Consider the following 25,304-nt stretch of genomic DNA (forward strand, 5'->3'; position numbering starts at 1 on the left):
CATATAAAGCTGTAGCAAGCCAACTGCCTCAGCTACAACAGCAAAATAAATTCACTTTGCAGAACCTTTTCAACGCAGCTCTACTGCCCTAAGCAACCACCTCCTATGACCAGCCTACATATGAACCCTTCCCCCCAAGAACTGGACCAGAGTCGCCTGTTTGGAATAAAAGGTGATTTTCACATTTGGTGTTTTTGCTCGAGTCTGAGTGAGACTGTTTCCATGTCACTGATCTGGTTTCACACTGGGTATAATTCTGCAGAACCATCTGCTCTACTTTGGAGTTCAACCCCGGTCCTAAAGAGAAAGTAACAGACAGTGACATCCAACTGCTGTCAGTGAACTGCACCACACACACCTTCATGATGTATGTGGTTATCAGTGGGTATAAACAGAAACCACAACTCTCTGTCCTGCTTTGGCTCTTTATTTATGAAACAGCAATAAACTCTCACAGTGGAAGTGATGCGTACAGACAATGGATGGCATTTGACTATAAAATGACCTGCTTAACATAAAAATGTGCTACAATTTAAAGATTAAATATCCAAAAATGCTTCAACAGAGATTCACAAAATGAAGAAAAACCATTCTGCTGAAAAAATCCATAATGTAATAAAACATAATAAATTGTTTTTATTATTGTACAGACATATGATACTTGTAGGAAATGATACTTGTAGGAGTCACAATTATAGTTGCAGACTGAGAAAATTTTAATTGACGTTTACAGCGTTTAACATATAGATTTAGCAGTTAGCCTCCTTTCCCAAGTAGAAGATGAAATCAAGAGGAATAAAACCCAAGTACTCTGGTTTTTGGAGTGGCTACACTGTAATGTTATCAGTCTTAGTCCTGCCCCTGTCACTGTTAGTCCTCCCCCTACAATTCCTAACTTATGCCAGTCTGAAACCACACCTGAAATAACTAATTAGCAGTTAATTAGCAATTACCAATAGATACAGCAAATTATACAAAGACAGCACTGAAGCCAAGACAGAAGAACATAACTACACTTCACTGGCTAGATACCATACAATACAAAAGTCTGTGTGTGTGTGTGTGTGTGTGTGTGTGTGTGTGTGTGTGTGTGTGTGTGTGTGTGTGTGTGTGTGTGTGTGTGTGTGTGTGTGTGTTCAGGTTTGTTAATTTAGTTTGATATTGACATATTCTGTATTATCTCCATTATCCATTGCTCTGGGTGCTGGTCTGGTGGTGTTTATATGGGCTAGAGTAGAATACATCACATCATCCTGCAGAAAATATCACAATTACAAAATATTAGCACACATACATAGAGAATAATGCACATACTCTTGAGTGGATTAATACAAGTGTTATTATAATAAATGTATTGTATTGCAGAGGTGTTAATTTTAATATACATTTAATCCATAAATGCACATGTAAATATAATTTATGCAAGCATGTGTGTAATCTGTTTTATGCATTTACAAACATTTAAACACTCACCAGCCACTTTAATAAAGACCTGCAGTCTGTAATTTAATATGTGCACATGTCTTACAGGTGTGCACCACTGTTTAGTGTGTGACCACAGGAGCACTGCTGAATGGATCCTACCTGGATGGTAGACCACTCTCAACAAACAAGTGTATCTGCAGTGGTAGTGTCTTTAGGGCATGTATGAGTGTGTAACAAGAAAAGCAGTGTGTCTGATGTTTATACACAAGCCTGTGGAACTGCACACAGGTATATAATGCAGCTAGCAGATAACGATGTAGTGTAAAGGTGATCCTAATAAAGTGGCTGAGGAGAGTAACCACATACATACATCACCTGCCCTTTTTAATACAAATGATAAATGTGTGTTGATCAATTTTTCTTTAGTTAATGAGTGCTTACTGAAGAGATCTTGAAAACTAATCTGACCAAAATTAATTTTTCCAGTACGCAAAATATACCCAGATGACGTACTGCTACGGCCAAATAATCCAGTACGTGACCAGGCCTGTCTCCGTGGTGTACTGCATCTCATCATGCAACGGTGGTGGTAAATCACAAGTGGGTAGAACTTCATACGTTCGCGTGACCTCTTAGTATGGTTTGTGTTTTTTACACACTGGATATTATGCATCATACTACTACAGGGAACAGTAAACAGTATACAGTATATAATGAGTCCAGTATGCAGCATACAGTATGTAGTAAACTATTTTGTATATAGCCCAAAGGTTTCTTGCCTCATGTAGGTGTTACATGAAGGGATTGGCCAGCAATTACATTATTTTCCTTTTCCCCGGATGGCCGAGACATGTTTTGCTCCTTTAGTTTAAAACAAAAGCTGCTAATGTTACTAACAAACTCTGGAAGCCAACAGCAACAGCAGGTAACAGTCGTTGTAATTAAGTTGGACACTGGAGGTCAACAGCAACCCAAGTATAACCTTTGTACATAATGGTCTTCATACATAAGTTAGATCACTACATGTCCACAAAGCTTTCTTAACCTGCTCAAACCTCATCCAGATTGTAGTGATGAGTTTATTCACTTTTGTAGTTCACAGTGAGTCATACTGCACATTGACTAGTCTGTGAGACCTTTATTAAGACCTGGATGCAGTTTGAGCTGGTTGAGAGTCATCTGTGGGCATGTATTTATGAAGGTTGGATTTGGGTTGCTGATGAGCTCCAATGTTTGTTAGCAAAAAAACAGAATTGCGGAAAAATAATGTAAATTAGACTTTTCACCTAAATACTCCTTTAAATGCCTGAGCTGTCTATTAAAATATTTCCCCCCTGGTGCTCTGAAACAGACACTACAGGTAACAGAAGCGTTACTGCATGTCACGTGGTCATCACTAGTTAAAGGCCAGCAGACAACTACTGTTAGCTAGTAGGTAGTGAATAGTCAAATAAAAAAGAAATACAATTAAAAAACTTTAGTCGACTTTAGTTTTTTAGCACTGATTCAGGCACCATTTAGGTACTTGCTCAATTTTAAAAGTATTGTTTTAGCAATGACATCAGAAAAAAATCCAAATTATACACAATCCTACTTGCAGAAAGTATGAAACGTGACATATGCCGTTTATCAGTCAGCAGATTCATTTTCCAGACTGTTTGTTCACACCTTTTTATATGGTATGTCACAGAGACATGTATCTGCATGGCTGTTTCTTCTGTGCATGTTGTTCATGGATTCTAATAAAATGACACCTTTTTGATAAACCATTTTGCATGACGCTGATATGACCTGTTAGGATGTTTATCTCCTGTCCCTCTCATCCCTCTCACCTTTCTGGCACTTTTCTGCTACTTTGGTTGATTCAGAAGTTACGTCTGAGTGCAGTGAGGTGTCTAAAAAGGCCCAGTAGCATAAAGGTACTGCTATAGAGCAGGTGATCATAATAAAGTTATCATCAAGCATATAGCGTACACACACAAACACACACACACACACACACACACACACACACACACACACACACACACACACACACACACACACACACACACACAATGCTTAATATCTCTAGCTGCAACAGTCATAAGTGAATGACTGCTGAAAAGCCACTGGTAAACTACAGCACATTAGGCAAATAAAACTACTCTGTGAAACTACAGAATATTAAACAATTAACTGCTCTGCTAAACTACAGCATATTAGATGATGTCATACTGTCTGTCATAATTTAGCAATCAGAATCGACTGTGTGCACTGCAGTAAAGACTGTAGTGAAGTTCTCTGTGCACACAAGAATAAGGTCCTTAAAGTTTTTCCATACTTTCAGAAACACATGACCTCTCACCAGTACCTGCATGACTTTCACTGGGTCTTAACGTGCAGAAACTAATCACTAATCCAAGCTCTGACACTGTAGAACAGATCTGTGCACTGAATCAGAGTTCACTGATATTATAACATGGATGTGTGACACCCACCCGTGTCTGCTGATCTCTTCTCTGTCCTGTTTGTCCCTCTCTGTTCACCGTCTGTTCACGTCTCTGAACTACAAAATTAACTCAGTGTGAGATGGACAGATATGTATGTATTTATTTATATACAGATTATATTATCAAGAGCATCTCACATGTTTATCAGTATGTGTGCTCTCTGGGAAGCAAACCCATGATAGTGTGTTATCAGCACTGTGCACTACCTGTCTACCAGGTGAGCAGAGGTCTCTATTACTGGAAAATATTGTACAGAGAACTTCACACTGAGACCTGTTATAATTGTCTGTGAACTTGAATAGGAGTGTGTTTGTGTGTGTGTGTGCGTGTGTGTGTGTGTGTGTGTGTACCTCTGTATCCAGCAGATGACTCCTCCTCCCATCAACAGCAGTAAACCCCCCGCACCAGCTAAGATGACATGACGTGTGTATACTGGAGAATTGTCTGCATTTCCTGCATGTGGGAATGTAGGAAGCAGAATTAAAATGTGATGTATTATTTGTCACTTTTAATATTATATTGTATGATTTTTATAACAAGCATTCAATATACATTTTTTTTTGGCACAAAAACAAAGAGGATGGAGCATGAATGAGTCTGTGTATCTCTACAATCTGAAATTACAAATTTTGGCATTATACTTGATTGAGAGCTGACAATATTGATATTGATTAATATTGATAATATTATTAGTAATTAATAAAAGTTGACATTGTCAATGTCATTAAGACTACATTTGTAGTCCTTTAACCATTTTCAGATGTTATTGTAGTAGTAGGTTTAGAATGAAGCTGTTGGACTTGTTTTGTCAGTGTGTGCACTGGAGTTCCAGGCATTTGTTAGTCTCTCTCTCTCTCTCTCTCTCTCTCTCTCTCTCTCTCTCTCTCTCTCTCTCTCTCTCTCCCGGCATAGCCGCCCACTTCACCTCCTGTAACATCTCTGTTGTACTGGAACTGACAATCTTTCATTGTTATTCTACCAATCCCAGTGTCTGCCTTTGTCTGTCCCCATTCCTGTCTTTGTAACTGTCCCAATCCCAGCTGTGGTTTGGGTTCCTGTTATCCCATATCCCGTGCTCCTACTCTCAGCCGGGCTCCCGTCCATCCCGCTGCCCAAGCTGGAACCCAGTCGTCTCCTGTCCAGCCTGCTGTCAGGTCTCTGGTTGTGGTACAAAATCCTGTTTCCACCCCTCACCCGATGGACTTCCCCCTTTTTTTCCTCCTTTCCCACCTGTCCTTGTCCAGGTTCTCCAGACCCTGCTGTGTGACGCCGGGCTCGGGCTCCCTTGTCAACTGTTATGCACGTCAGGAGCCCCGTGTTAAGGAGGGTGTGGGTGCTACTGTAACACCCCTCACCACCATCACACAGGAGCCCCGTGTTAAGGAGGGAGTGGGTGCTACTGTAACACCCCTCACCACCATCACACAGGAGCCCCGTGTTAAGGAGGGTGTGGATGCTACTGTAACACCCCTCACCACCATCACACAGGAGCCCCGTGTTAAGGGGGGTGTGGGTGCTACTGTAACACCCCTCACCACCATCACACAGGAGCCCCGTGTTAAGGGGGGTGTGGGTGCTACTGTAACACCCCTCACCACCATCACACAGGAGCCCCGTGTTAAGGGGGGTGTGGGTGCTACTGTAACACCCCTCACCACCATCACACAGGAGCCCCGTGTTAAGGAGGGTGTGGGTGCTACTGTAACACCCCTCACCACCATCCTCCTCCCCATGTGCTCCTTTGTTTGTTTTTGTTCCTCCACATGCTTTGTGTTGTTCATGCCCTCACACAGGGGTCCTGTGTGTCCCCTTTCACTTACCCCCGTCGCCTGGGTCTAGTCTCACCCTCATTATTTACCCTATAAAGCCCAATCCTGTACAACCACTAATGTTATTTTGCCTTAATCGCTTGTATGACATTGTGTATGCAACATTAGCACAGTACGTTCATGTGTGCTTTCATTTTCATTAAAAAAAAAACAACAAAAAAAAAAAAAAAACACATCACACCAGGCTAACTCATGCTTGCATCCTGCCCCACACTCGTTAAACCAATGCGTGTTACCGCCATTGGTAGTCGATGGACTGAATGTCTTATAACCATTTGGTGACGTCTGAAGCTGCAGGGCTCTCTCTCTCTCTCTCTCTCTCTCTCTCAGTGCATTTCAGTTCAGTAAGCTTTACTGGCGTGACCATATACCACTATAGTATTGTAGTATTGCCAAAGCAGTATTATAACATGAACATTACACAACATTACAACCTTTGCAATTATGGAAATTAAGAATTCTGTTATGATAAAGAACTTGAAGAGAAACTGTAATTGGTCTGAAATAATAATAATTGGAAGAAGTAAAAGGGAAGAAGCGAAAAGAAAAAGAAATAAATAATAACGATGGAAAATAATAAATAGTTAATAATAATAAAAAGTTAATAATAATAAATAGTTAGGTAACTTTTATAAACTGGGTAATATAGTCTGTTTGTGTGTGTGTGTGTGTGTGTGTGTGTGTGTGTGTGTGTGTGTGTGTTTGGGTGGGTTAATCACTGTCCCTCATCTTATGGGAGGCAGATATGTATCACCCAGCTAAAGCGCTGCTTTCCTTCTTTTCGCCCAGTAGGATGGGCAGTTTGTGTTAGACAGACACTTAAAGTTGGGGTGGACCGTCTCAGATTTTGTAAAATAAATTTACCATATTTGGATGAATTTTTCACATTCAGTGAGGAAGTGCAGCTCTCTCTCTACAGTGTCATATTTACATTGCTGACAGAGTCTCTGTTCTCTGGGCAGCCATGACATTTATATCGGCTGGTCTGGACGGCCAGGCTGTGTTCTCTGAGTCTGGACTTTGTCAACGTGGTTCTGTGTTTAATGTCAGTCACTGTGTACAGGTCGTCTGCTACAGTGTACTGATGTTTTAGGGCCAGATAACGTTGCATTTTGCTTTGTGCTTGTGTTTGTGTTCCAGTGGGTGATGTAGTTTAGTTTGTGAAGTGTAATAATTTGGTTTGGTCTGATTGTTTGTACTTCAGACTGGTCCTGATGTGTTAGTGTTAGTGTGTGTTAATGAACTCAGTGTCAGCACCAGCTGTGAGAGGAGACTCTTCTCTCTGCTCTTCTTTTTTTTTTCGTTCTCTCTCTCCCTCTCTGCCTCCCTCCTTCTCTCTCTCTCTGCTTCCCTCCTTCTCTCTCTCTTTATGCAATAGTTTATGCTCCATCACATTTGATAAATATGAATGGATGAGAAAAATGTTGTATTTGTAGAGTCAGTGGTTCTAGCCCATCTGGTCTATTACACAGTTAGTGTTAACCATCCTCCAACTCCAGTCATGATCAGTGTCTGACCACTGAAACACTGCTGGCTGGATATCTTTCACTGTCAGAACACTCTCAGCCTACCAGTAGCACTGAATCCAGTAACACTGCTGTAACTGAACCACTCATACCAGCACAACACCCATTACCAAGCCTCCAGCACTGTAGTGGGACTGATGTATGGATAATGGTTCAGTATCCACATATACTGGGACATCTGTGGTCAGAAACTGACCAGTGATGTCCTGGGTGCAGGGTGACACACAAACTGTGTAAGACACCAGGTGGACACAGTCTATAATTATACCTACACATTCACTTATTAGAGGTACTGAAAGTGTTCAGTGAGGGCAGGTGAAATGTATGTTAGTTGTGTTTAACTCTTCTAGACTGGTGACAGAGGGTGTCTGGTGACTAATATCTGAGGATAATGTGGTCCACATGTTAGATACATCAATATGTAATGGTGTTTCTCTACTTTTAAATCTCCTGTTTTTGAATTTTAGTAATATCTGATGTATGTGTGTCTAATAAAGTGTGTGGTGAATGTATTTATATTACATTTATTTGTATATTTAAAAAGTAAGTTCATGGTGGAGAGACTAAATCGACTTATGAGGTTTTCATTGATATTAGGAATGTGGTTGCTAATAATGTTTTACCTGAAATATTAAGTCTTATGTATGTGTATTCATTGTCTTTAATATAACACCTGTAGTCTCCCTCATCCTCTTCAGTCAGGTGTGATATGAGTAGAGAGAGATTTCCTGGAGAGTGAACAGTACCCAGCAGAACTCTGTTTCTGTACTGTTCACTCTCACTGGAGATCACGTCCCATGAGTTTCTGTTTGTGTTGTGTTTCTGCCAGGTGAAACTCTCAGGTTTGGCGTGTGCTTCAGTACAGGAGCAGGGCAGCAGTACTGAGTCTCCTGTGTATGCAGTGATGTCGTCTGTCTTCTGATTCTCTGCCAAACTGCAGCCTGCAGAAACACACAGGATAAAGGCCTTCACTATTAAATGATTGTGAATGTCTTAAGTAATGCCACAAAACTAACAGTTAAATAAAGGTCAGACACAATATATGTAACTCTGATAGCGCATCAGTGTGGAAGCCTTCACTAGAATTCTTTATATTAAGTCAGCAATTGTCACGGAACGCTCCCCTCGCCACTGGTCACGTGGTACGGCCCACCGCCTGCAGTTGAAGTGATTTTTTGTTTTGTAACCACGCCCCCATGATGGCACACACCTGCCCCTGGTTTAATGTTGTGTGTGTCTGTGTATAGTTAAACCCCTGTTGGTGTGTGCATTAGTGTTGGTCATTGTTTGTGTTGCTAGTCCTACGTGTATTCATGTTAAACGTATATGTTTGTGTTGCTGTCGTTAGTGTTCCTGCAGTGTTACGTGTATTCCTGTTATCCGTTTATGTTGTGTGAGTGCCGTCGTCGTAAGTGTTATGTGTTAATAAATGTGTGTCAAAGTCGAGGGAGTCTGTGCGTCCAGCTCCGCGCCCTGCGGCACTCCAGCTGTTACAGCAATCAAGTGGCACATACAACAAATGCTACAGATTCTTGAAGTGCTGATGTTTGTTCAGTTTTCCACCTGATCTAACTGAGTTTGTCTGTGTGTCTAGTGAGGGGTCTGGTGTTGTCTGTACAGGTCTGAGTAACAGAAATGATCCAGTTAGATTCCCATTCTAATTACATTCCCATCATGTATGAAGACTTAAGCGTCGGTCACATCTAACTGCCACCTCGCTCATGTTTTCACATGGGTGGAGCAAAATGAGGGGATTATGGGCGGTCTTGGTATCGTGTAATTTTGGGGAACGTAGTCCTTCAGAAAACAGCTAACACTACTTGTGACATTGTTCTAATAATTAGTATAATTATAGCAGCTGCTTTTCTTTCAGAAAGAAGTAAGTAAAGCTCTTGCCCCTTCAAGTGAATGAGGTTTTTCACCAGGCAGATTTTTCTCGTGTTCGGTGTGAAAGATTATTTATACTGCAGATTTAGTGTCTGATGCTGCCTTTAAATTGAACCTAAATAAGATGCCTTAGCAGGCAGCATATGTCAGAGGGAGAACAGTGATCACACATTTATTCAACAGTCTTGGATCTGGAAGCATATTGGTCACTATTTCCATAGACATTCCAGAAAATTCTAATTTAAAGCCTCAACCCAACCAGCTACAAAATTAAGCTAATAAAAGAGCAAAATTACAAGACTTTGTACATAAATGCTTCATGAACTACAAATTCCATAATGCCCTCATACAGGTAGCTGAGATATGTGTACATTGAGAGAGACTGAGCTACAACGTCATTTGTCATGGCATACTATGTCATTTCAACCAAGAAAATCGTAACACATTGATATATGTAGGCCAAACTCTCGACTATGAAGTCTTATTCTTGCTTGCCCCAACTGCTGTGGTCATCTGTGGTCTCTTGCAGAAATATTGTTATTCATCAATTGTTATTCAGGACAGTAAATCACTCTACCAGCTGTGGGTTCCTCTCGGATGTGCTATGACAGGGATGCTGCTCGTATGTGGTCACTCTTTGATCAGTCAGTGTTGGACAAACTCTGCTGTTGATCAATCAAGATCAGACTAAAGAAATTCTGAACCATATGGATTTAATGCTGGAGCAGAGCTGAGAGTGGAGCTGGAGCAGAGTTGGTGGACTGAAGACGTACATTTGGAGAAATCTCTCCCTTGGGCTTGTGCTCTCTCTCTCTCCCTGTCATGCTCTCTCTGAGTCACATTCTCTTTCTGTCTCTCCTTCTCTCTCTTTTTTCTGCCTGGAAGCCCCAGCAGACATGCTCTACTGTTCCTGGCCACCCAGTTCACCTTCTTTAATGTCCATGTTGTCTTTCTCTCAATCTATCTGGCACTTAGGTAACATTTAGAAAGTATTTTCTGTGCCACATTTCTGTAACTTATTTACAGAGTTTCATTATAATATCTATTTTATTCTAATTGGTTTCATTATAATATCTATTTTATTCTAATTGTTTCATTATAATATCTATTCTATTCTATATAAACTTCTCTTCTGTTATGCTAATTAACTCTTTGCTACATTGAACTCATGAAGCTCGGCTCTCCGTGTAGTATTTGTAATGAGACTCATGGAGTCCAGACACTCGCAGATGATGTTAATCACTGATAATTTATTAAGAGAGAGGAAATCCAAAAGGTATAGTCAAAATTCTCTGCACTGGTGGATTGAGGCTGAGTGAAGAGCCAGCTATATTTTTATATATATGTAGAGTGCTGACACCAGTTTCCTGTAAAGTATCCAATCTCTGCACTGCACGTTTAGTAGATCAAATCCTATGTTAGTTTGACAGAACCGCTGAAAAAGCAGGATGCATTAAGACTGAGGAATTTTAGAAAGGTGGTTATGCATATTCTCATAACACATGCTAGACAATGCAGTAGAGCATTCTCTTCAGAATATAAATTGTAATTACAGGAATAATTTGGAATCAGATACATTTTGTAGTTTTATGTGCATTAAACCTTTGCCTGCACCTCTGCTGTTGGTTGTAGGTAAGTGGGACAGGGGTAAATAATTGTAGTAACAAAAACTCAAAATATGTCACTTGTAATGTCAAACTGACATCAACACTGACAACTGGTCATAGCAAAGCCTTGCCTCTTATTTTAGATATTTCAAATCAAAAATCTAAAATAAGAACACATTAGTGATTTTGATCCAGCTGGTCCACCTACATTAATGATCTGCACATTGTGCAGTTTTCAGAACGATAATGTAACGCAGAGGCAGACAGGACTTGACGCACATGTGTAAACGAAAGTTCTTCATTTGCAAAACAGGTGGACACAACGGCAAAATTAACAAAATGATGCAAACTAAGCACTGACTAAATGGAACACCAAAAAGGGAGAAAAACGATACAGGAACTGTGCAGAAACAATAAAATTGTGATGTAACATTTGATACTAAGGCATCGAAGCTTGTGTGTACACAGTGTACTGAAGCTTGTATCAGTTACTATTACCACTAAAGTGAATAATACCATTAATATTACCACTAAAGTTACTAACAACACGTGACTAACGATGGTCGAAGCTTCAGATGTCACTGAAGCACAGGATAAGGGTGAGACTGTTTCATAAGTTTGCCACTGTCCTATAACTTGGAAGCTTTATCTTTTTACTAAAAAAAATTGGAAATGTGCTAATTATAGAAGTCAAAAGTGAGAGTAAACATTTCATAACGCCAACCTGTTGTTTTTACATAAAAGGGAAACAAGGATTTTACACAAATTATTTCAGAATTTAATTACTAAACATCATTACTGATCATCCATTTTTTTTAATGACATATGAAGGCGGTGCAGTGTTGTATTGTTTATAATGCTGCGCAGTTTTGAATCTTTTGCTGCTATAATTTCTGTACACCACTAGGTGTCGCTGTTTTGTCACCAGATTTCAATGCTCCAAAGCTTCGAATTATTTAGCAGTACAATAAGGAAGAACCTCAAACGCTTCACAGGACTTCGTCTGCACATCATTACCAAGAAGGAAGTTAAACAGTAAACACTAGAATAACGAGCAGACTAATAACGTTACCAAACAACAATAAACTCACGGGAGGACGAGACCGCGCACGTTCAAAAACCCACAGCCAAGACGATAAAACAAGGGATATTTATACAAAGATTAAAGAATGCAAACTAGACAAAGATGAAAACAGTGACAGGAAAACCAAACGAGGGGTCGGAACAGAAAATCCAAAACAAAGAAGCATGTGTGTTAAAAACCTGAGAAATTCTTACTTGAACTGCACAAGATATTTGGTACAATTAAAGGAGTATTTGACCATCACTGAACTAAACGTTACTGGTAATGCGCACAGATGACAGCACAACAACAAATATAACAGCAGAAAGTCTACAAGTAACTCAGACAACCAAGACTTTGCTAGTGTGGATACCTAAGAAAACCTTAAAGCTGGATTTATCGTTTGCAGTTGGATTTGGATCAAAAACAGTGTTTTACCTTTAACGGTGAGTCTGATGTCTTTATATTTCTGGTTTGTAAGATAACACCTGTAGTCTCCCTCATCCTCTTCAGTCAGGTGTGATATGAGTAGAGAGAGATTTCCTGGAGAGTGAACAGTACCCAGCTGAACTCTGTTTCTGTACTGTTCACTCTCACTGGTGATCACGTCCCATGTTTTATTGTTTGTGTTGTGTTTCTTCCAGGTGAAACTCTCAGGTTTGGCGTGTGGGTCAGTACAGGAGCAGGGCAGCAGTACTGAGTCTCCTGTGTATGCAGTGACGTCGTCTGTCCTCAGATTCCCTACCAACATGCAGCCTGCAGAAACACACAGGATAAAGGCCTTCACTATTAAACATGGCTGCACATGTACATGTAAAATGGCTGTTATTACATATGACATACTCCATTATTATTATTATATATGACATACTTAATTATTATATATGACATACTCCATTATTATTAAATATGACATACTTAATTATTATATATGACATACTTAATTGCTCCAGGTCCAGTCACCTGATGGTACTGATGGTACCAGCCAACTGACGATGGTACTGGAAATCATTAAGAGATTTCCCAATATATGCTGGTATGATGGATGCATGACCATCAAGTTATATGATTTAAATGTCTGATTATATTGATTATAGATTGTCTCTCTCCCTCCCTCCTTCTCTCTGTGTCCCTCTCCCCTCCCCCCCCCTCTCTCTCTCCCCCTCTGCCCACCCTCGCTCCCTCCCCCCTTCTCTCCTTCTCTCTCCATCCCTCATTCTCTATTTCTTCCTTTCTCTCTCTCTCCCTCCCTCCCTCTCTGCCTTCCTCCCCTCCCTCCTTTTCTCTCTCCTTCTTGCCCTCGCTTTCCCTCCCTCCTTCTCTCTCTTACTCCCTTTCTCTTTCTCCCCCTCTCTCTAGAGCAAATGAGAACAGTAGTAACTAAATAAAGAAACTTAACAAGTCGTGTGTAATATGGGTATATAACTGACTAGAACCTAAACAGGACAGAAGACAAGAGTCATTAACTACAGGCATGAAATACAAATTCAAACAGAAGATGTAACTAGAAACAGACAGAAGTAGAACTGCAGATCCTGCCGCTGGATAGATTTTTTTGTTTTATGTAGTACAGTAGTTATTGATACAGACCAGTCGCTATATGCAGTACGGCCCACCGCCTGCAGTTGAAGTGATTTTTTGTTTTGTAACCACGCCCCCATGATGGCACACACCTGCCCCTGGTTTAATGTTGTGTGTGTGTGTGTAGTTAAACCCCTGTTGGTGTGTGCATTAGTGTTGGTCATTGTTTGTGTTGCTAGTCCTACGTGTATTCATTTTAAACGTATATGTTTGTGTTGCTGTCGTTAGTGTTCCTGCAGTGTTGCGTGTATTCGTATTATCCGTTTATGTTGTGTGAGTGCTGTCGTCGTAAGCGTTAAGTATCAATAAATGTCTGTCAAAGTCGAGGGAGTCTGTGCGCCCGGCCCCGCGCCCTGCGGCACTCCAGCTGTTACAGCAAAACAAATGCTACAGATTCTTGAAGTGATGATGTTTGTTCAGTTTTCCACCTGATCTCACTGAGTTTGTCTGTGTGTCTAGTGAGGGGTCTGGTGTTGTCTGTACAGGCAAAGGTCTGAGTAACAGAAATGATCCAGTTAGATTCCCATTCTAATTAGATTTCCAATCCCATCATGTATGAAGACTTAAGCGTCGGTCGCATCTAACTGCCACCTCGCTCATGTTTTCACATGGGTGGAGCAAAATGAGGGGATTATGGGCAGTCTTGGTATCGTGTAATTTTGGGGAACGTAGTCCTTCAGAAAACAGCTAACACTACTTGTGACATTGTTTTAATAATTAGTATAAGAATAGCAGCTGCTTTTCTTTCAGAAAGAAGCAAGTAAAGCTCTTGCCCCTTCAAGTGAATGAGGTTTTTCACCAGGCAGATTTTTCTCGTGTTCGGTGTGAAAGATTATTTATACTGCAGATTTAGTGTCTGATGCTGCCTTTAAATTGAACCTAAATAAGATGCCTTAGCAGGCAGCATATGTCAGAGGGAGAACAGTGATCACACATTTATTCAACAGTCTTGGATCTGGAAGCATATTGGTCAGTATTTCCATAGACATTCCAGAAAATTCTAATTTAAAGCCTCAACCCAACCAGCTACAAAATTAAGATTAAAAAAAGAGCAAAATTACAAGACTTTGTACATAAATGCTTCATGAACTACAAATTCCATAATGCCCTCATACAGGTAGCTGAGATATGTGTACACTGAGAGAGACTGAGCTACAACGTCGATTGTCATGGCATACTATGTCATTTCAACCAAGAAAATCATAACATATTCATATGTGTAGGCCAAACTCTCGACTATGAAGTCTTGTTCTTGTTTGCCCCAACTGTTGTGGTCATCTGTGGTCTCTTACAGAGATATTGTTCTTCATCAATTGTTATTCAGGACAGTAAATCACTCTACCAGCTGTGGGTTCCTCTCGGATGTGCTATGACAGGGATGCTGCTCGTATGTGGTCACTCTTTGATTGGTCAGTGTTGGACAAACTCTGCTGTTGATCAATCAAGATAAGACTAAAGAAATTCTGAACCATATGGAGTTAATGCTGGAGCAGAGCTGAGAGTGGAGCTGGAGCAGAGTTGGTGGACTGAAGACGTACATTTGGAGAAATCTCTCCCTTGGGGTTTTGCTCTCTCTCTCTCCCTGTCATGCTCTCTCTGAGTCACATTCTCTTTCTGTCTCTCCTTCTCTCTCTCTTTTTTCTGCTTGGATGCCCCAGCAGACATGCTCTACTGTTCCTGGCCTGGCCACCCACTTCACCTTCTTTAATGTCCATGTTGTCTTTCTCTCAATCTGGCACTTAGGTAACATTTAGAAAGTATTTTCTGTGCCACATTTCTGTAACTTATTTACAGAGTTTCATTATAATATCTATTTTATTCTAATTGGTTTCATTATAATAGCTATTTTATTCTAATTGGTTTCATTATAATATCTATTCTATTCTATTGTGTATCTACTTCTCTTCTATTATGGTAATTAACCCCTTGCTACATTGAACTCATGAAGCTCGGCTCTCCGTGTAGTATTTGTAATCAGACTGATGGAGTTCAGACACTCGCAGATGATGTTAATCACTGATAATTTATTAAGAGAGAGGAAATCCAAAGGTGTAGTCAAAATTCTCTGCACTGATGGATTGAGGCTGAGTGAAGAGCCAGCTATATTTTTCTATATATTTAGACTGCTGACACCAGTTTCCTGTAAAGTATCCAATCTCTGCACTGTAAGTTTAGTAGATCAAATCCTATGTTAGGCTGACAGAACCGCTGACAAAGCAGGATGTATTAAGACTGAGGAATTTTAGAAAGGTGGTTATGCATATTCTCATAACACATGCTAGACAATGCAGTAGAGCATTCTCTTCAAAATAAAAATTGTAATTACAGGAATAATTTGGAATCAGATACATTTTGTAGTTTTATGTGCATTAAACCTTTGCCTGCACCTCTGCCTTTGGTTGTAGGTAAGTGGGACAGGGGTAAATAATTACAGTAACAAGCTCCAAATATGTCACTTGTAATGTCAAGCTGACATCAACATTGACTAAATCAACTTTTATGACTGTTTGTTTATGCCCATTTGCAACTTGTCATAGCAAAGCCTTGCCTCTTATTTTAGATGTTTTAAATAAAAAATCTAAAATAAGAACACACTAGTGATTTTGATCCAGCTGGTCCACCTACATTAATGATCTGCACACTGTGTAGTTTTCAGAACGATAATGTAACGCAGAGGCAGACAGGACTTTACACACATGTGTAAACGAAAGTTCTTCATTTGCAAAACATCTGGACACAACGGCAAAATTAACAAAATGATGCAAACTAAACACTGACTAAATGGAACACCAAAAAGGGAGAAAAATGATACAGGAATTGTGCAGAAACAATAAAATTGTGATGTAACATTTGCTACTAAGGCATCAAAGCTTGTATCACACAGTGTACCGAAGCTTGTATCAGTTACTATTACCACTAAAGCTAATATTCCCATTAATATTACCACTAAAGTTACTAACAACACGTGACTAATGATGGTCGAAGCTTCAGACGTCAATGAAGCACAGGATGAGGGTGAGACTGTTTCATAAGTTTAGCAGTGTCCTATAACGTGGAAGCTATATCTTTTTACTAAAAAAAATGGAAATGTGCTAATTATAGAAGTCAAAAGTGAGAGTAAACGTTTCATAACGCCAACCTGTTGTTTTTACATAAAAAGTAAACAATGATTTTACACAAATTATTTCAGAATTTAATTACTAATTACTAAACATCATTACTGATCATCCATTTTTTTTAATGACATGAAGGCGGTGCAGTGTTGTATTGTTTATAGTGCTGCTCCATTTTGAATCTATGGCTGCTATAATTTCTGAAAAGCACCAGGTGTCGCTGTTTTGTCACCAGCATTCAACGCTCCAAAGCTTCAAGTCCTTTAGCAGTACAATAAGGAAGAACCTCAAACGCTTCACAGGACTTCGTCTGCACATCATTACCAAGAAGGAAGTTAAACAGTAAACACTAGAATAACGAGCAGGCGAATAACGTTACCAAACAACAATAAACTCACGGGAGGACGAGAGCGCACATTCAAAGACCCACAGCCAAGACGATAAAACAAGGGATATTTATACAAAGATTAACGAATGCAAACTAGACAAAGATGAAAACAGTGATAGGAAAACCAAACGAGGGGTCGGAACAGAAAATCCAAAACAAAGAAGCATGTGTGTTAAAAACCTGAGAAATTCTTACTTGAACTGCACAAGATATTTGTTACAATTAAAGGAGTATTTGACCATCACTGAACTAAACGTTACTGGTAATGTGCACAGATGACAGCACAACAACAAATATAACAGCAGAAAGTCTACAAGTAACTCAGACAACCAAGACTTTGCTAGTGTGGATACCTAAGAAAACCTTAAAGCTGGATTTATCATTTACAGTTGGATTTGGATCAAAAACAGTGTTTTACCTTTAACGGTGAGTCTGATGTCTTTATATTTCTGGTTTGTAAGATAACACCTGTAGACTCCCTCATCCTCTTCAGTCAGGTGTGATATGAGTAGAGAGAGATTTCCTGGAGAGTGAACAGTACCCAGCTGAACTCTGTTTCTGTACTGTTCACTCTCACTGGAGATCACGTCCCATGAGTTTCTGTTTGTGTTGCGTTTCTTCCAGGTGAAACTCTCAGGTTTGGCGTGTGGGTCAGTACAGGAGCAGGGCAGCAGTACTGAGTCTCCTGTGTATGCAGTGATGACGTCTGTCCTCAGAATCCCTACCAACATGCAGCCTGCAGAAACACACAGGATAAAGGCCTTCACTATTAAACATGGCTGCACATGTACATGTAAAATGGCTATTATTACATATGACATAATTAATTATTATTATATATGACATACTCCATTATTATTATATATGACATACTTAATTGCTCCAGGTCCAGTCACCTGATGGTACTGATGGTACCAGCCAAATGATGATGGTACTGGAAATCACTAAGAGGTTTCCCAATAGATGTTGGTATGATGGATGCATGACCATCAAGTTATAAGATGTCTGATTATATTGATTATAGATTGTCTCTCTCCCTCCCTCCTTCCTTCTCTCCCTCTCCCTTCCCACTAAAGTTACTACCACTAACATTCCCACTAAAGTTATTACCACTAACATTCCCACTAAAGTGACTAATAACATGTGACTAATCGTGTTTGAAGCTTCAAACATCACAGATACACAGGATGAGGTTGAGACTGTTTCATAAGTTTGGCACTGTCCTATAACTTGGAAGCTTTATCTTTTTACTAAAAAATTGGAAATGTGCAAATTATAGAACCCAAAAGGGAGGGTAAATGTTTCATTACATCAGCCTGTTGTCTCCCAGTACAGTTTTGTATTATGTTTTCACATAAAAGGGGAAACAATAATTTTAAACTAATTATTGTAGAATTTAATTACTAAACATCATTACTGATCATCATTTTTTTTAATGAAATATGAAGGCGGTGGACTGTTGTATTGTTTATAGTGCTGCGCAGTTTTGAATCTATGCCTGCTATAATTTCTGAGAACCACCAGGTGTCGCTGTTTTGTCACCAGCTTTCAATGCTCCAATGCTTCGAATCCTTTAGCAGTACAATAAGGAAGAACCTCAAACGCTTCACAGGACTTCGTCTGCACATCATTTCCAAAAAGAAAGTAAAAACACACCTGTAGATAAAAACACAGCTGCATTCCACAACACACCACACACAGCTACAGCAGTAACGCTGCTACACATCTTATACACTCTACAAAACTACAGTGTATTGAACACTGAAAACTGTAGCCCAGACTACAGTCTGTCTGTGGGAATCACCACACAACTATGACCTGGAACTCTACAACTCTCTCAGTAGAACTCCACTGAAATTCACCACCCACTAATATCCACAGTAGAGAGGAAGTGTGTTCAAGTGCAAAATAAATTATTCCTCCACTTCTTTCTCTCTCACATACAGACTAAATGTAACAGTGAAACAGTGTCTTTCTAGTGTCATCACTTCCTCCTGAGCTGCCCAGTGTTCAGTCCCCATCCTCAGTAAAGTGATCCTGCAGTAAGAAGTAGTGCTACACAGTGATCCCCCTCAGCACTGTTTGGTCACATCATTTCACTCCTGCACTTAATGATCAGAGGACCAAACTGAATGTGTAGCTTAGCAAATATTAGACAGATCAGACAGGAAGAGCTCTAGACTATATGCTGATCAAAATAAACATTGATCATTTAATCAGGTAAACATGAGCATTGTCTGATAACATTCATATTATTCATAAAGTACAGGTGGAATGCAGCAGTCTATGATCATGTTGTAGTTTTCATACTATTAAGAAAAAAACTACTTAATTGAAGCTGTGAAATCCGCCCACTGACACAGAACCACTAAAGGAGTCACCAAAGTCAAGACCACTTTGGATGTAGACAGTGCAATGTCATCACAACCCAACAGTTATCACAGGAAGTAGAAACATTTTCTCACCTTTTCTCTGTTACTTTGTTCTTTTTGTTGTTAAAGCTGCCAAAAGCTGTTTAACAACAGTTTGATGATGGTGGATATCTATAAAGTAACTAACTGAGGCTGTAGGCTAGTGTGCACTGCACTGTAACAACAACAACAACAAAATAAAATTAAAACTGTAAAAAGACAAAACCCCCAGCATGGGCTGTCTAAGCTTCCTGGCCAATTGATGAACAAATGAGGAATGAATAACACAAACAGAAATAAACAAGTGAGCACATTTCACACGTAGCATCCAGTGCAACCAGATTAGCAATACATATGTCAGGAGGAAGAGGTGCATGCTGGGATTTCTCACATCTGTAAACTGAATAATCAGAATAACTTAGGACTAAATAAGAAAAGTATTTAAACTGGAGTCACTGGAGTGAATTTATGCTGCCAGAGTCAGTCAGTGATTGACTGATTAAACCATGAAGTTCAGAGCTGGATGACTGTCACTGATGAGGATTTGGAGACTGTTTGACAGTCTTCATGGTTGAGTGAAAGAAGTTAACATGTCGCTCACACACCACTCAGAGGAATAGCACAGCAGAATTTTAAGCTCATGAACCCAAAAAGGAAGCATATTGCTAAAGTGCACCAAATTTAGCAATACATATGTGAGGAGGAAGAGGTGCATGCTCTACTGTACTTTATGGTTTTATTTTTTTCTTATTTGTTCATTTTTTATTTGTAAATTTTTCTAAACCTCTAAGATAAGAGGAACAACATAGGATAACTTGAAGCCCAAACACCCAACAAGAAGAGAGAGAGAGTTTTTTGCAAGACACAAAAATGGTGACATGTGACACAATAATTGAAACCACTAACTCATGTAGCCCATCTCCTGACCTGTTATACTAAACCAAAAGCACCTTCTCTGATTTACACTCATTTTATATTTCTAAAAGACATTTTTTAATACGCTCAACACACTTCTCTATATTGGACATATCATTCAACAGAAATACGTGTGTTTCTTATGGAAAACCCTCAAATACAAATGATACATCCATTTATCAATTAACCAACCCCAGTACTCATTGACTAATTTCACTAATGACACTTAGAAATCAGAGCCTGAGCACTATAAAGAAGCCACAGGCTCTATATCTTGGTTGGATATCAATGGAGGTCAGTATTGGAGAGCGAGGATGAGGGCGAGGAAGAGCAACCATCACGGATGAGATCTGGGCCACTTTGGTTGACCATGTGGTTAAGCATGGGTTGTGTTTCAGGAAAGCTGAGTAGGGCTCTAGCCTAATTGGAGTCACTACACTGTAGGAAGTGTCAGCAAGTACTATAGTCAGTGTCCCTGAGCAGCACGGGGGTAAACCATAATAAACAAGTAAAAAATTGTCTTCACAGTGGGAGACAGCTGTCTGGCTGAAACCCTCTGGGAAGTCCTGATAGCTGAGACCTCCTCATTGAAATGGATTTATTCAGCACCAGTCCAGCTCTTTAACCTGCAGGTAGTGAGCTCTGCCCTTCCTCTGGTCTCCATGGTAATATAGAGTAATACCATCTTGTTTGACTGCTAGCTCAGTAAGGGATATGATGGGCATGTCAAAATTCATGAGATCAGAATCCTCTGTAGTCTCTCCCCCAAACCCACCCACACTCGGGAAAACACACAGAAGCACCAAACACATACATCACACACCACATGTAAAGGACTGTACCACATATACAATCAACCACAATGAGGTGTGACCTCTGTCACAGGCAGCTGGATACAGAAGTGGGTAGTGGACAAGAGCTGCATCATACACAGAATGAACAAGTGAGGAAAAAATACCACTAACAGAAACAGTGTGTGTGTGTGCGCAGCAGCATGGGCTGTCCAAGCCTCCTGACCAATTGATGAACAAATGAGGAATAAATAACACAAACAGAAATAAACAAGTGAGCACATTTCACACGTAGCACCCAGATTAGCGATACATATGTGAGGGGGAAGCGGTGCATGCTGGGAATTCTCACATCTGTAAACTGGTAGCCATGACTATGGTGACATCAGAATAACTTGGGACTAAATAAGAAAACAGTCTTTAAACTGGAGTCACTTGAGTGAATTTATGCTGCCAGTCAGTGATTGACTGATTAAACCATGAGGTTCAGAGCTGAAACTTTGTCACTGATGAGGATTTGTAGACTGTTTTACAGTCTTCATGGGTGAGTGAAAGAAGTAAACATGTCGTTCACACACCAGAGAACAGCGCAGCAGCATTTTAAGCTCACGAACCCAAAAAGGAAGCATGCACATATGCATGTCTGTGTGTGTGTTATTTATGTATTGCTAAAGTGCACCAGGTTTAGCAATACATATGTGAGGAGGAAGAGGTGCATGCTGTACTGTACTTCATGGTTTTATTATTTATTTGTTCATTTTTTATTTGTAAATTTTTCTAAACCTCTAAGATAAGAGGAACAACATAGGAGAACTTGAAGCCCAAACACCCAACAAGAAGAGAGAGATAGAGAGAGAGAGAGAGAGAGAGAGTGTGTGTATGTGTGTGTGAGAGAGAGAGAGAGAGAGAGAGAGCAGGGCAGGAAGGTGTTTTTGCATCTACAAGTATCCCTTTGAATGTACATTTACTGTGTGTGTAAAATTGTCTTTCTCCAAGTGAGCACATTTCACATACCACACCATAATAAAAAACGTTATTTTTAAATGTAGATTTATAGAGCAAAATGATCCTTGTAAGAGTCACATTACTCTTGTACTCTTCCTGTTTCTCAATTCCATCAGTCTTACTAATGTCCCTACAATTCCTAGCTTATGCTGGTCTGAAGTAACTAATCAGCAATTAGTAAGTAATTAGCACCGGCTCCTCTCTACCGGACTGAATCACAGCGTAGATTTCAGTGCCACTTAACGGAACAAGTCGGCGAAGAAGCAAATTTACTTTATTCTCCCTTAACCCAGGTGGACAAGACATGTTTGGAGTCCATATTTCGCTCCTTTAGAACAAAACGCTGCTAACATTGCTAACAAACACTGGAAGCCACCAGCAACGATAGCTAATAGGATTTGTAAATAAGTCAGATATCGAGCTACATGTCCTCAAACCTCATCCAGGTCGCTTCCCGGTGACGTGTTTCTTCACTTGTCTAGTTCACAGTGAGTTATACGACACACCGACTAATCTGGGAGACATTTATTAACACTTGGATGCGGTTTGACCAACTTGAGAGAAGTTCGTGGGCATGGATTTACGAAGGCTATATTTGAGCTGCTGTTGACTTACAGTGTTTGTTAGCAACGTTCGCATTTAACAGCTTTTGTTCTAAACTAAAGAGGCAAAATTTGGACTTAAAACATGTCTTGGTCGATAGACCGAATCTGGGGTAAGTGGTGAGCTGCTGCTCTCTTCTGATCCCAGATATAAATACCTTTGTGCAAATGAATGTATGAGGATGACAACACCTGTAGAGAAAAGGTAACACTCACCATCAGCAGCGTGAAACACAAGGAGCAGATAAACACACACCTGCATTCTTACTGAGTTACACACACGCTACACACAGCTACAGCAGGACAGCTGATACACACCGTACACACTCTTCAATACAGTCTACTGAATGACTTCACAGCTACACTTATAGTGGAGAGGAAGTGTATTCAAATGAAACTCTGACGAACTTCTGTCCGCAACACACACACACACTGCTGTGTGATGGCCAGAACCACATTTGAAGGACACACACACACATGCACCCACACTCACAAATACATGCTCTCATACACACAGACACACAGTGTCACTGATGTCACTGTGGCAACAGCTACCAGTTTACAGATGTGAGAGTTCCTAGCAAACATCTCCTCCTCCTCACATATGTATTGCTAATCTGGGTACACTGGGTGCAATGTGTGAAATGAGCTTAACTTACTTACTTGCAACCCCACACTGACCATGATGCTGCATCTGTGAAACCATATAGGAGACACACATGCTCATTATAAAGCAAAGGGGGTGGAGTCTGATGTAGAGGAGAGAAACAAACAGTATTATCCTGTCACTCTATTCTCAAACTCCTATTTCTAAGTTTATAGTTTTAAAATGTAGTTTACAGACCTGCTTTTTGTTTGGTGATTTTTCAGTTTCTGCTTCACAATAATTTGTTGTGGACCATTATGTAGAAAGGTTCTTTAAGATTTTTTGTGAGTAATATGAAGTTCTGAATTTACTGAATGAGTCAAAAACAAACAACAAAAACCTGCATTACTCACAATAAGAACCTATTTGAACTTTGATAAACTCTGTTAATCAGCCTTTGAACATAGGCGCGTCAGCGTCTTTACCACCTCAGACGCCTAAGAGACTTCAGACTGCCCTCCAAAGTACTGCGGAACTTCTACACCTGCACTATAGAGAGCATCCTCACGGGGAACATCAGTCTGGTTTGGGAATAGCACCAAGCAGGACAGACAAGCACTCCAAAGGGTAGTGCGTTCAGCAGAGCGCATCACTCACACGGAACTTCCTGACCTGCAGACCATCTACTACAAGCGGTGCCAGACCAAGGCCAGGAAAATTGTGAAGGACCCCACCCATCCCAACAATAGACTCTTCTCTCTGTTGAGGTCAGGGAGGCGCTTCCGCTCCCTGAAGGCCAAGACAGAGAGGCTGAAGAGGAGCTTCTTCCCACAGGCCATTCGGGCCCTGAATCAGGGAAACTGAATAAACTGTGGGGACCACCACCACCATGTAACATGACTGTATATCTGTACATCTGTATATATAGATTTATACTCAATTACCTTGTTACACAACAACTGTAGATATGTTATTACACAAAATTATTATTTTGTATAAATAATAATTTATACAATTATTATTATTATTATTATTATTATTATTATACATAGATTATTTTCCTGGCACCAGTTTTCCAGGTGTTTAATCTCCTCCAGGTAGGCCCTCTCGTCGTTGTCCGAGATCAGACCCACGACAACGGTGTCGTCAGCAAACTTGACAATGATGTTAGAGCTGGAAGTGGCTGTGCAGTCGTAGGTGTACAGTGAGTAGAGCAGGGGGCTTAGGACACAACCCTGAGGAGCTCCAGTGCTAAGGGTGAGGGTGGATGAGGCGCAGTTGCCTACCCGTACTGATTGTGGTCTGTCTGTTAGGAAGTTGGAGATCCAGTCGCACAGGGATGTATGCAGTCCTAGATCTCCCAACTTAGTAGTGAGTAGGGAGGGGATGATAGTGTTAAATGCTGAACTGTAGTCGACAAATAGCATTTTAACATAATTTCCCCTCCCTTCGTCCAGGTGAGTCAGTGTAGTGTGGAGCAGATGTGCAATTGCATCGTCAGTGGAGCAGTTGTGGCGGTATGCATACTGCAGTGGGTCCATGGAGGCTGGCAGTGAAGATGTGATGAAGTCTCTGACTAGCTTTTCAAAGCACTTCATCACGACTGATGTGAGGGCGACAGGGCGGTAGTCATTGAGGTCGGAGGATCGAGGTTTCTTCGGCACGGGGACGATGGTGGACCGCTTGAAGCTGGACGGGACGATACCGAGCGTCAGGGAGAGATTGAAGATGTCGGTGAATACCGGGGCTAGCTGATCTGCGCAGGCTTTGAGGACCCTCCCGCAGATACCGTCTGGTCCCGTCGCCTTCCTGGTATTCACCCTTTTAAACTCTCCTCACGTCACTCTCAGTGATGATGAGAGGGCGCTGTTCTATGGTGGGCCCCGCGCATGTGCCATTGGCTGCGCCAATAGTGCCATTAGCACTAGCGCCGTTAGCATTGGCGCTGTTAGCATTAGCGCTGTTAGCATTGGCGCTGTTAGCATTAGCGCTGTTAGCACTAGCGCCATTAGCATTGACGCTGTTAGCATTGGCGCTGCTAGATGTAGCCTCGAAGCGAGCAAAGAATGTATTCAGCTCGTTC

At 40.6% G+C, this 25,304-nt stretch overlaps 1 protein-coding gene across 1 annotated transcript; it reads right to left on the reverse strand.

Moving 5' to 3' along the window:
- Positions 1-409: 409 nt before the first annotated feature.
- On the reverse strand, positions 410-24,833 carry LOC145647921 (polymeric immunoglobulin receptor-like). The gene is made up of 7 exons (XM_081695488.1): positions 24,270-24,833; positions 17,330-17,647; positions 12,268-12,585; positions 7,896-8,213; positions 4,268-4,370; positions 3,906-3,973; positions 410-1,253 (listed from the first exon to the last, which is right to left on the reverse strand). The coding sequence occupies exons 1-6, from the start codon at positions 24,817-24,819 to the stop codon at positions 3,961-3,963; spliced, it is 1,620 nt and encodes a 539-aa protein (XP_081551614.1). The 5' UTR covers positions 24,820-24,833; the 3' UTR covers positions 410-1,253; positions 3,906-3,960.
- Positions 24,834-25,304: the final 471 nt, after the last annotated feature.

This window comes from Electrophorus electricus, chromosome 2 (assembly GCF_041902795.1).
Source record: "Electrophorus electricus isolate QZ-2024a chromosome 2, ASM4190279v1, whole genome shotgun sequence".
Classification (NCBI taxonomy): Eukaryota; Metazoa; Chordata; class Actinopteri; order Gymnotiformes; family Gymnotidae; genus Electrophorus; species Electrophorus electricus.